At 39.0% G+C, this 14,142-nt stretch overlaps 1 protein-coding gene across 2 annotated transcripts in view; it reads right to left on the bottom strand.

Annotated features, from left to right (window-relative positions):
* Positions 1-14,142, bottom strand: part of DOCK1 (dedicator of cytokinesis 1) — a 540,600-nt gene that overhangs the window by 413,509 nt on the left and 112,949 nt on the right. For both annotated transcript variants that reach the window (XM_074959163.1, XM_074959164.1), the window contains exon 23: positions 13,515-13,623. In XM_074959163.1, coding sequence (XP_074815264.1) covers positions 13,515-13,623 — 109 coding nt within the window. The remainder of the gene's footprint in view (positions 1-13,514; positions 13,624-14,142) is intronic.

Genomic DNA, 14,142 nt, shown 5'->3' on the forward strand with positions numbered 1-14,142 from the left:
ATCTCCAGTCTTCCCAGTTGCTATCTGGGGTCCACCTAAGTCCAAAGAGCCTTACAAATAAGCAGCAGTTGGTTCATCACAGACTCAGGGAAGTCTAAGCCAGGCTGGAGAAGAAAAAAAATCAGAACATAGGATTGAAAGGGACCACCTGGTTCATCAAATCCAGTCTCCTATTATCACAAGAAATCCCATCATATAATTCCATTCATAAATTTATCAAACTCCATCTTAAAACTAGTTAGATTGCTTGCCCGTACTACTCCTAGTGGGAGGCTGTTCCAGAACCTCACTCCATAGATGTTTAGAAATCTTCTTTTAATTTCCAGCCCAAATTTAATCATGGCTAGTTTATACCCATCTGTTCTTGAGCCAACATTTTTGTTTAAAAAGAGTTTCTCCCTCTCTGATGTGTCTCGCGAGAGCAATCCTACCAACTCACAGCTTTTGTTTTGGTAGGCTAAACAAGCCAAACTTCCTTAGCTTCCTCAGGTAAGATAATCTCCTTTCCCCAATCACCCTAGTAGTCCTCCTTTGCACCTGTTCCAGTTTGAATTGGAAAACTGTGTCTCATATTTCCACAGTAGTACGTGGGAACTGTTGATGGGGCCCCAAATGTTATTTCACACAGGGCTACCCAAAACCTAGAACTGGCTGACCACTCCATAGTGCAACATTTTCACTGTTATTTCTGTCAAATTCATCCCATATGATGCTTTCAAATTACCTGGAGAAAAAATAAACTCACTTCTCAGCCCTGTAATCTGAAAGTTCAAAAGGTAAGCACTTCCCAGCATGACTAAACTGTAAAATGATTTTGAAAATAAGTTTTTATTGACAACTGACATTTAGAACTAATTTCAAGTATATGTAAGAATGTATTCGTGTGAGAAATATTTATCGTGTGAAATTTCAGACTGCTGAGCTGAGTCAGGGTTGGCAGAGTTCCTCCCTCCATTGGGCCAATTTATGATCAATTACTTCAACTTTGTGCCCCCAGTAGCAATGCACGGCTGCAAATGAGCGTAGAAATGTTCTTAACAGAAGAAAACCAGCAGAAATCAAGAGGGAGCAGTATTGACAAAAAGGACAATTAATTTGAAAAGATATGAACTTTAGTGCAAAGAGAAAGTCAAACAGCATGCACAAGAAACTAATCTTAGAATAAAATCAATTCATATACTCTTCTGAAATGCACAATTTTGTTTTACACTGAACTACACAATGATATACATTCATCATTCTTAAAATATTATGACTGATACAAAGATGGAACAAAGAATAAAAAATATTTATCACTAGTTAAATCGAAAGGGGTTCTAAAAACAATTCTCAATTTCAGCACTGAACTAGAGTTGGGTAAATACTTCAAAACATTCGTACTAATAAAAAATAAATTTGTTCAAATAAAATACTAAATCTGCTTTCATTGTGTGCATGTCATTTTGGTGTTTTCTTTCCATAAATAATCTGATGAACGAATTTACTGGCAGGAATGATATGGTTAGGCAACATAGCCACAGAAAAGTGAATCTAAATTAGTTTAAAAAAAAAAATCCCATTTAAGTTACTCTATCTAAACACTAACTTTTATAAAAGCTAAGCTGTGAACCTAACTTTTACTCTGTTAAAAAGGTGCAGCTGAAAATAGATCCCAACAATACCAGAAACATCATTACAATCTAAATTATTCCCAGATGCTGAAATAAAGAGTGCGTATTAATTTCATAAAATGACAAATAGTCTTCAGATACTGATACAACATCAGGAACAACTCCAAACAATTAAGTAGTTTATTAAATTCTTAAAATTAACATTTTAAATTAGAATTACTAACACACTTGTGCAGCACGGGGCCAAGGTTCAGATCCCTGTTCTCATACTCACAGAAACTACAGGTTTTAATTAGTCTAAAGAAAAGACCTATTTCCATATTAAAAAAAAACCTAAACACATACGAAAAAGAGCACTAGGAAGCACAAAAACAAAATGCTTCAATTGCAGAATTTTTAACACTGAATAGGATTTTACCAGGTTTCAGAGTAGCAGCCATGTGAGTCTGTATCCGCAAAAATAAAAGGAGTACTTGTGGCACTTTAGAAACTAACAATCATTAAGTGATCTCATTAGGAAGTAAGCACTAGCATACAGAATTAGAAATACCCATCTCTGGTATATTTGCACTATTACTGTATATCTATTTGATTTGGATAATTTCAAACAACTACATTGTGATAAATGATTATTTTATACCACACAAGAAATGGATGAGTACTTCACAGAAAATAAATAAAGTACTTACCTTAAATTGCTTGCAAGCTAAATTTTAGATATAACACAACAAATGAGGGAGACAAAGTAGTAGAGAGGGAATGGGGTAGGAAAGGAGAAGAATAACAGACATGTGCTTATGTGGTTATTCAGTTTAAAGCATTTGCACATCTTGGTAGTTCTGCAAAGCGTATCACAGATGTGAAATTTTTAAGGGGATGTGATTAAGTGACTGATCCATGATCAGTAAAAACTTTAGTGGGCTTTTCATCAGACTGTAAACAAAGATGAAGAAGAGGAATTATTTCTTCTTAATGAAAAAACTGATGACATTACCCTGTTGAAACACTTGTAAACTATGGCAAAGAGTAATTAACTATGCCAGGAAATAAAGACAAGTAAAGGAAAATAATACGGTCCAAAAGAGTCCAATGTTTGCTTTAAATAGTTTAAAGTAACCAGTAATTGGTAGTCACAGTTCTTAGTACATGCAATATGCAGGCTGAATTTCTTATATTGTATAGTTGCACCAGGAAATTGCAGGTTATTTCTACAATCATCATGAACATCTCTGCATGTCATCCTTTGAGGCCTTTTAAGGCATTTAAAAATAAAATAATTTGAATAATCATTAAATCATTTCTCCAAACATTTTAAAAATTTACAAGATTTTTATAGTGCCAAACAATTATTTCAGTAGTAGCCTACCTGAAACTATTAGTGGCAAAGATAAAACTAGTCTTAATTTTTAAATTTCCATGATGCAAGTAAGCACTAGCCTCTTAATTTTTAAGTTTCCTATTTCAGCCCCTTCCCCATTAGAAAATTGTGTTTATCATGAAAATTGCCATATTTGATGGTTAGGAACCATTTAGAAGTACTGGGAAGACTTTTGCCAATAACCTAGTGTGACAGAATATACTCCTGTATTCACACTCTACTGTAATAACCTTTGTGCAATGTATGCTTTATAAGGTATCGTTTGAAAACGAAGTTTGCTGCTCAGTATTGTCCTGATAAAATATGTGTGGCAACACTATATCTGAAGGGGAATCTTATAATACAAACCCCACAGCCCTGACCAAGCAGAAGTTGGCAATCAGGTCTGTCCTAAACAATGGAACCTGTGCTTGCCTTAATTTGCATTTAAGCAGTAAACAGAGTCATCAAGCAGGAAGGAAAACAAAGGAAGCTCAAACAGGTAGAAAAAAAAACAGAAAGGAAGATCCTTCCACACAGACTCTTTGTCTCCTAGTTTCCAGCTGGAAATGGTTTTTCAAGAGGGGGACTGAAACTAATAAAAAAAAAAAAAAAAAAAAAAAGGAGCAGACTCCCCCTCTCTCTCGGCATTGCATCTAAGACGACAAAGAAAAAGAGCCAGTGGACTCTCAGGATGAAGGGTGGTCCTGACCTGAAGAGTCTGGTCAGTAAACTTGCTGGAAGTATGTGGTGAGAAATTTTGTTTGAATCTAATATAGTTCGTTAAGTTAGACACTATTAAGCATTTTATCTTTATTTTTCTTGTAGGCATTTCTGACTTTTATGCCTCGTTACCTGTATTCACTTAAAATCTCTCTCTTTGTAGTTAATAAATGTGTTTAACTGTTTTACCTAATCCAGTGTGTTTAAGATGAAGTGCCAGGGTAACTCTATTTAAGATAATAAACTGGCATCTTATTCTCTTAGAGGAACAATGGACTTAATATATTTGTACTGTCCAGGAGAGAGCTGGGCAGTACAGGGCATACATTTCTGGGGTAAGATCCGGGACTGGTGGCAAATACACCCTGCTGTATAACCAAGGCTTGTGACAGTCCTGGTGTAACTGGCAGGCTGCAGTTACACACAGACACTCAGGGTGGCTTATGTGCTGGAAGGCTGTTTGTGAGCAGTGGCTGCAGGGCAGGGGCGACAAAGCCCCCCACTAGTTGGGTTGGGTTGTGCCCTGGTATGACACACCTAGTCATTACTGGTTGGCCTATATCTTGCATATGTCACTTCAAAAGACAGGCCCTGAGGAGGAATTTGACTTGTTACGACTCCTCTAAATACAGTGTAATTAAACCTCCTTGAAAACTCAGACATAAAATATGTTTGAAGAAAACTGGATGCAAACTTATAATTTTTGTTGTTTGTCCTTCCATGGGGACATCTGACTTATTTTGCCCACATGAAAAAGAATTCTCATTAAATATATGTATATATTGAAATATATATTTATATTTATTTCAGTACTACAGTCTTAGCTCATACCCCACAGTAAGTACTACCTCTTTCATCAGTAACGTTTGATAAGAAGAGTTGGCCTCACTTTAAGGTACTGAATACACACAACTCCCATCAATGTAACTGAAAATCAGGCCTACTATGTTGATGGGGTTTTTTGAGAGCAGTGTGATATTTACAAGAACATTGATTTTAACTATTAAGTTCTATAGGTGCTCGGCTTTTGTTTAAAGGACATGTAATTGTCATTTAGCAACCTAAAATAAGATGCAGAATTGTCCAGTTGTTATGGTACTAGCCTAGATCTTGGGAGACCAAGGTTGTGTGACTTTGGGCAAGTCACATAGGTCTCTGCACCTCAGCTCCCCACCTGTTAAAAATGGAGATAAATGGGACTTCCCTACCACACAGAAGTGTTGAGAGGATAAGTACACACAGGTTTCAGAGTAACAGCCATGTTAGTCTGTATTCGCAAAAAGAAAAGGAGTACTTGTGGCACCTTAGAGACTAACCAATTTATTTGAGCATAAGCTTTCGTGAGCTACAGCTCACTTCATCAGATGCATACTGTGGAAAGTGTAGAAGATCTTTTTATATACACACAAAGCATGAAAAAATACCTCCTCCCACCCGACTCTCCTGCTGGTAATAGCTTATCTAAAGTGACCACTCTCCTTACAATGTGTATGATAATCAAGTTGGGCTATTTCCAACACAAATCCAGGGTTTAACAAGAACGTCGGGGGGGGGGGAGGGTAGGAAAAAACAAGGGGAAATAGGTTACCTTGCATAATGACTTAGCCACTCCCAGTCTCTATTCAAGCCTAAGTTAATTGTATCCAATTTGCAAATGAATTCCAATTCAACAGTTTCTCGCTGGAGTCTGGATTTGAAGTTTTTTGGTTGTAATATAGCAACTTTCATGTTTGTAATCGCGTGACCAGAGAGATTGAAGTGTTCTCCGACTGGTTTATGAATGTTATAATTCTTGACATCTGATTTGTGTCCATTTATTCTTTTATGTAGAGACTGTCCAGTTTGACCAATGTACATGGCAGAGGGGCATTGCTGGCACATGATGGCATATATCACATTGGTGGATGTGCAGGTGAACGAGCCTCTGATAGTGTGGCTGATGTGATTAGGCCCTGTGATGGTGTCCCCTGAATAGATATGTGGGCACAGTTGGCAACGGGCTTTGTTGCAAGGATAGGTTCCTGGGTTAGTGGTTCTGTTGTGTGGTATGTGGTTGCTGCTGAGTATTTGCTTCAGGTTGGGAGGCTGTCTGTAGGCAAGGACTGGCCTGTCTCCCAAGATTTGTGAGAGTGTTGGGTCATCCTTCAAGATAGGTTGTAGATCCTTAATAATGCGTTGGAGGGGTTTTAGTTGGGGGCTGAACGTGACAGCTAGTGGCGTTCTGTTATTTTCTTTGTTAGGCCTGTCCTGTAGTAGGTGACAGACTAACACGGCTGTTACTCTGAAACCTGTCATTATGCAAGGCACTGCATTTAGCCGTATGGAGTAGAAATCTATCAACTGCATGAAAAAACTTGTACAGATACAGACAGACATCATCTTCCTTTCCAAATGCAAACAGATGGACATCGTACCAAAAGGACTGAAGGTAAAAAATCCATTACAATCTACATACCACACAGACTATGCTGACAGCTTGTGCCACACACTCTCAAAGAAACTGCGGAATCACCTGATCAACATCCTCTACAGCAAACAGGGAAAGATTAAGAATGAGCTCTCAAAAATGGTTACTCTCATAAAAAACCAACCTTCCACACAAACTTCCTCGTGGCTGGACTTTACTAAAACTAGACAAGCCATTTACAACACACACTTTGCTTCTCTACAAAAGAAAAAGGACACTAAACTTTCTAAACTACTACAGGCCACAAGGGGCCACAGCAATGGTTCCCTCAACCCACCCAGCAATATTGTTAACCTATCCAACTATACTCTTAGCCCAGCAGAAGAATCTGTCCTATCTCAGGGCCTCTCCTTCTGTCCCTCCACCCCCACGAACATGATACAGTTCTGTGGTGACCTAGAATCCTATTTTCGAAGTCTCCGACTCAAGGAATATTTCCAACACACCTCTGAACAACATACTAATCCACAGAGACCTCCCTACCAACACTACAAAAAGAAGGATTCTAGGTGGACTCCGCCTGAAGGTCGAAACAGCAGACTGCACTTCTACATAGAGTGCTTCCGCCGACGTGCACGGGCTGAAATTGTGGAAAAGCAGCATCACTTACCCCATAACCTCAGCCGTGCGGAACACAATGCCATCCACAGCCTCAGAAACAACTCTGACATCATAATCAAAAAGGCTGACAAAGGAGGTGCTGTTGTCGTCATGAATAGGTCGGAATATGAACAAGAGGCTGCTCGGCAGCTCTCCAACACCACTTTCTACAAGCCATTACCCTCTGATCCCACTGAGAGTTACCAAAAGAAACTACAGCATTTGCTCAAGAAACTCCCTGAAAAAGCACAAGATCAAATCCGCACAGACACACCCCTGGAACCCCGACCTGGGATATTCTATCTACTACCCAAGATCCATAAACCTGGAAATCCTGGGCGCCCCATCATCTCAGGCATTGGCACCCTGACAGCAGGATTGTCTGGCTATGTAGACTCCCTCCTCAGGCCCTACGCTACCAGCACTCCCAGCTACCTTCGAGACACCACTGACTTCCTGAGGAAACTACAATCCATCGGTGATCTTCCTGATAACACCGTCCTGGCCACTATGGATGTAGAAGCCCTCTACACCAACATTCCACACAAAGATGGACTACAAGCCGTCAAGAACACTATCCCCGATAATGTCACGGCTAACCTGGTGGCTGAACTTTGTGACTTTGTCCTTACCCATAACTATTTTACATTTGGGGACAATGTATACCTTCAAATCAGTGGCACTGCTATGGGTACCCGCATGGCCCCACAGTATGCCAACATTTTTATGGCTGACTTAGAACAACGCTTCCTCAGCTCTTGTCCCCTAACGCCCCTATCATAGAATCATAGAATATCAGGGTTGGAAGGGACCTCAGGAGGTCATCTAGTCCAACCCCCTGCTCAAAGCAAGACCAATCCCCAATTAAATCATCCTACTCTACTTGCGCTATATTGATGACATCTTCATCATCTGGACCCATGGAAAAGAAGCCCTTGAGGAATTCCACCATGATTTCAACAATTTCCATCCCACCATCAACCTCAGCCTGGTCCAGTCCACACAAGAGATCCACTTCCTGGACACTACAGTGCTAATAAACGATGGTCACATAAACACCACCCTATACCGGAAACCTACTGACTGCTATTCCTACCTACATGACTCCAGCTTTCACCCTGACCACACCACACGATCCATCGTCTACAGCCAAGCTCTGCGATATAACCGCATTTGCTCCAACCCCTCACACAGAAACAAACACCTACAAGATCTCTATCAAGCATTCTTACAAATACAATACCCACCTGCAGAAGTGAAGAAACAGATTGATAGAGCCAGAAGAGTTCCCAAAAGTCACCTACTACAGGACAGGCCTAACAAAGAAAATAACAGAACGCCACTAGCTGTCACCTTCAGCCCCCGACTAAAACCCCTCCAACGCATTATTAAGGATCTACAACCTATCCTGAAGGATGACCCAACACTCTCACAAATCTTGGGAGACAGGCCAGTCCTTGCCTACAGACAGCCTCCCAACCTGAAGCAAATACTCAGCAGCAACCACATACCACACAACAGAACCACTAACCCAGGAACCTATCCTTGCAACAAAGCCCGTTGCCAACTGTGCCCACATATCTATTCAGGGGACACCATCACAGGGCCTAATCACATCAGCCACACTATCAGAGGCTCATTCACCTGTACATCCACCAATGTGATATATGCCATCATGTGCCAGCAATGCCCCTCTGCCATGTACACTGGTCAAACTGGACAGTCTCTACATAAAAGAATAAATGGACACAAATCAGATGTCAAGAATTATAACATTCATAAACCAGTCGGAGAACACTTCAATCTCTCTGGTCACGCAATTACAGACATGAAAGTTGCTATATTACAACAAAAAACTTCAAATCCAGACTCCAGCGAGAAACTGTTGAATTGGAATTCATTTGCAAATTGGATACAATTAACTTAGGCTTGAATAGAGACTGGGAGTGGCTAAGTCATTATGCAAGGTAACCTATTTCCCCTTGTTTTTTCCTACCCCTCCCCCCCAAGTTCTTGTTAAACCCTGGATTTGTGTTGGAAATAGCCCACCTTGATTATCATACACATTGTAAGGAGAGTGGTCACTTTAGATAAGCTATTACCAGCAGGAGAGTGGGTTTGGGGGGGGGGGGGAAGAAAACCTGGATTTGTGCTGGAAATGGCCCAACTTGATTATCATACACATTGTAAGGAGAGTGATCACTTTAGATAAGCTATTACCATCAGGAGAGTCGGGTGGGAGGAGGTATTTTTTCATGCTTTGTGTGTATATAAAAAGATCTTCTACACTTTCCACAGTATAGTATGCATCCGATGAAGTGAGCTGTAGCTCACGAAAGCTTATGCTCAAATAAATTGGTTAGTCTCTAAGGTGCCACAAGTACTCCTTTTCTTTTAAGTACACACAGACTGTCAGAGGCTCAGATACAACTGTGATGGGGATCAGATTAGTATCTTGGATAGATGTTTCACTTTGAGCTGGTGCTACCTTTAGCATGCCATTCTCTGGTGTTGTTTCCTCTAGCAGTACACCCTTCCCTGGTGCTGCCTCTCCTTCTATGTACTGTCTTAAGAGATTTTTATAGGTTCCAGAATCCTCTCACCGACAGCATATTTTCCTAAAGCTCACTACTATCCCAGGCTCCCCTCTTCCCTCTGTCACTGGGTGATGCCACCTGCACCACAGCATAGTTCTAATCCTGATTTAGATGAATACTTTCTATATCTTGCTTCCTTGTACATTCGGCCCCTGAAAGACCTTGAGTTTTTCCTTTTTCCTTGTGACAGTTTACTTTGTCACAACCAGCATTAATCCTTTGTACATATTCTATCACCAGTCCCCAAAGAAATCTAGACCACCTTGGTAAATGACCTTTTCAACACACTAGATCACCAAATGTAACAAGGTGTGGAAGAAAAAACCTTAACAATGTAGTAGAACTGAAGCATGTTTTATATTTGTATAGTTGCAATAATCATCTTTTTTTCTTAAAAATAATATAATGAAACGTTGCTCTACTCAGCGGATTTATCATGAATTTATGTTTCCAGATTTGGGGAATGTACGACACACAGAGGACAATCCACTATGAAAATGTTATGCTGAAACCCCAGAATTTAACAAACTAATATTCTGTCACGTTAGCATAAAGCTACATTAAAGGACACATAAAGTTAGAGGATTATGTTGCATCATGGCACTCTTCTGCCTCTCGATATTAGACGAATATTAAACCGCAAAGCCCATGTCTATAATGCACAAGCATTTCTTTACCATATTAGAGCAAATAGAAAATGAGATGGAATAGCCCCGCTAAGTGGTTTAAAACCACTTCTGACAGCTTTTAAATAATGCAGTACATGAAAGATGGGGGACTTTATTTATTGATTTTATTTTTGCTCATAATGTAGGCCTCTTGTGAAGACTGAGCCATCCTTTCGGAAACACAAAAATGGGACTTAAGAATAAAAGAGTCAAAAAAAGAGTCAGTAGCAAACCACTGTAAAAACCAAACGATAGTTCTATGTAAACAAAAACAAAATCTTACAACAGAAGAAAATCCCAATTTCCAATCCATTCTTGGATTTATACCAACAAGGAGCAGCAGAAGCAAAAAACCCAAATACCTGTCAAAGCAGCTGTTTTTAAAAAGGGATTTTATACTACTAGTTCAACTACGGTATTCTACTTAGTGTTTTGAATAAACAGTATTTGATGAAACATCAAACTACGTGTATTTTGCATAAATACAAGAGAAAAAACACAATTTAATCTGTATAGATTAACAGAAACCAGTTTGGTATGCTATAGAACACAACACCTAATTTAATATGTGTCTGTTTTTCTAAATCATTCATTTGAAATTGCATCCCTAGTCGTGTAGTCAAGAAATTGAGTATATTGTTACTGAACATCCAGCATGTACAATTAGGAAAGCTATTTATATGATGAAGTAATAAAGCTGCTTTTACTAGATTTATTCATAATGTGATTTCAAGGTTACTTCTATCTCCCATGTATTCAACAGAAAATACAATACAGCTACATGAGTATTACCTTGGGCTGTGATCCTGTCAAACCCTCAAGCTTAGCAAGATCAGCCCTAGTCAGCATTTGTACAGACTACCACTGAGGACACAAACATGCTGCAGTGGCTCAAAATTACAGCATTCAGATTTTCTGTTTCCTGCCTTAAAACTAAAGAAAATGTTTCTTGGGGGATGAACCATAGTTTTTAATTTACCATAGTATTAAAGGAAGCTAACTTGAAAGTGCAGAAGGAAACCTAAAATTCCCTGTCACAGATCCACAAAAAATATATGGAGAGAAATTAACTTTTTTCAGGCAATGGATTGCAAAACAAGCTTTGATATGCATTAACAAAGTGACTGCATCTAAATATAATTTATATTATACTAACTCAGGAAATCAAGGTTTCATCACTTAAAATTATTTGGTGCCTAGGAGAAAGCATTTTCACTCATTCTTATTAGTTATATTTAGTTAAGTCAAACCAAAGTTTTCAAATATATCCCATTAAGTCAATAGTTGTACAAACTCAAATAATCAATTTTGATCAGAATTACCTGTTTTTAAATCATATGCATTAATTGTTAAAAATCAAAATTTAAAAATATATGCAGCTTGAAAAATCGCTTTTTGTAAAATTAACTCCAAAGAGCTCCAGAAAGGTAACCAAAACAACTCCAAAAATCCACGCATGTCCTCTCATGATAAATATCTTTCTCAAGTATAATTTTTGTACCAACAAATACAAAAGTTAATTTTAAATATTCTGGGCCAGATCCTTGACCCTAGAGAGATATCAACTGGCAAGCCTGGAACAAGGCAACTCAGGATAACCCCAGAACAGGCAAGTTAAGAGATGGCGCAAAGCTTTATGCCAACCATTCCCCTTCAGCAAAGTGTGTATGTCAGGGGCCAGCTGGGTTTGGGAAAGCACTGAAAGCTGATGCGAAATGTGCTTTGCTGATCCCTGGCTAACAGAATGATTCTTAGAGAAATTTCTACTGGACGCTAGTTCAACCGCTTGCCAACCGCAGGATTGGGGAAGGAGTAAAGATTGCTTAAACTTAAAGCATCCCCCAAGTATACACAGCGTGAGGTTGGCACATCTGAGGACTATCTATTTGAGAAGTTACACTCAGGAATCATTTTTATTTTCTAAATCTTTAAACAATCCAGGTAAATTGTTCTAAAGCACCTAAATGACTTAGTAGCCTACATCTCACTAACTTTCAATGAGATGTAGGCTCCTAAATGGCAAATTCTCTTTTCAATGTGGGACCTGGCCACTTTTCAAAATTTTACAGCATCCTCTGAGACTAGAATGCTACAGTGACCACCACATGGGTGGATACACCTGTGCCCAATGACTCCAAACAGGGCTCAGTGCAGGGGTTTTCCTGCTTGAAGCTCATTACAGGATTGGCATCTGAGGAAGGAGATCACGTCCATTCCCAAAATACCTGTTAATTTGTCCTGCAACTTACTAATTTTCAGTAGCATAGTTTCCTCATCCTCAGATAAGATGATCAGGGATATAATTATGCTCTGAGTTGCACCAGTGTAAACCATGCTGCCAATGCAGAACAACATTGCCATAAATACCTAATACAAATTCCTGCCCTTCACTGGACAGTGCAAGGATGAACTGAAAGTTAGTTGTATCCTACAGTTTTGAGGAAAGATACCACAGGAAATTAAATGCTGACTAGGTCCAGAAAGCTGGTTCTGAGAGACAACTGGTGCTCCAGCACTTGTTGGGAGAGGGCAAAAGCGTGGTAAAAAGAGTCTGGATTGGTCAAATGAACTGGAAGTCTCTGCCCAACTCCTTTTGTTAAGAATATTTTAGTTGGTGACATTTTTGGCCTGGTTCCATTCTTTTTGTGGATGCGCTGTGTTGAGGAGTTGTACCCCTGATTATAACATTTGAAATACAATAAAAATACTAGTTTACCAGTTGAAAACACTGATAAGATCACCAAATAAAATAATTAAATGTTGATTACAAACATAGCTACATAAAAATATGTAATATTTTACATGGAGAGCAAAACTAGAGACTTTTATAATGACAGAAAAGGACTTTCCTGAACTAATCAGAAAAATAAATTAACCACACATACAAACACAGAAAGAAACAAACAAAAAAAGGGATAACTGAGGCACCTGACTCTAAGGGGCCATTCAAACAAATATGGAATGCTGTGTGGCAGGGATGTCTCGGCCATTCCCAACTACCACGGAATCTTCCTGTTGGTGACCCATCACTCATATGTGTAAGAGGAAAGGAGCAGCAACAGAATCACCTGTAGCAAATTCACCACACTGTCCTCTGTTGAGCATCACTGTTCCTCACAATATAAAAAGTTATTTTGTTAAGTACTCTTTTAGAGATCAGGATGAGACCTACATGAGGAGCACATGATCCCACATCTGCCTACTGTGGAGTTCTTACACTTTCTCCTGGGGCATATGTGCTGCACTAGTATAAGATCGGGCTTGCATACCTACATCAGGTATGTTTAAGTATATAGCCAGACACACCTTTTACTAGAATGCATTAAGTATTAACTATGTTCAAAGTAAAATACACCACTGGCATACTATACAATTTCATGCTGCATCAATTGCATAATTATTGCTTCTCAATGCAATGAAAATGTATTATTTAAGTCATGCTATCATATTATACAAATGCAAAGCCAAGACATTTTTCTTTGAAACACCTACCTTCACCATCACAGTTTGATCAGAGACACTACTCATCATCTCATTGATAGACTTAAATAGCTGCAGCAAGGATTCCATGAAGTCTGCTTCTCCTTTGTTTTCATAAAGTCTGAGAAACAAATAATTGCTTGTGTAATATAAGCATAAACCATGAGGGGAAAAAAAAAACCTCGCAATATTGTATAAAACAATGAAAATTGTTCCCAAAGCAGTCATTTTTTGTTCAAATGACAACTGACAATGCCTTGTATTACTCATGACATTTAAAATAAAAGGGGTTCTTAAATTCTACAACTTTTATCAATCAGGCAGGAGTATTTCTTATAGAATGGTATAGAACAAATAGTTAACCAAAAGGAAATCCGTTCAAGTCACAGACCTAAAATGGATTATTACTAATTTAAAGCTTCCCCTGGTAAAACATCAAATAGATGGAGATTTAACACTGAATCCTAAATCACTGAGATACTATCAATCCATCTCATTATCACCCAACTCCACATAGCTGCAAAATAATGGGCTAGATTCACTTCTTCACTCAGCACAGAAGTAAGCAAGGAGGTGGGAAGAGCATGTCAGGAAGCCAGTTCCAGCTCCCTGATTCTCAGGACCAGACCCAGCCTAACTT

The sequence above is a fragment of the Natator depressus genome, chromosome 7 (genome assembly GCF_965152275.1).
Source record: "Natator depressus isolate rNatDep1 chromosome 7, rNatDep2.hap1, whole genome shotgun sequence".
Lineage (NCBI taxonomy): Eukaryota > Metazoa > Chordata > Testudines > Cheloniidae > Natator > Natator depressus.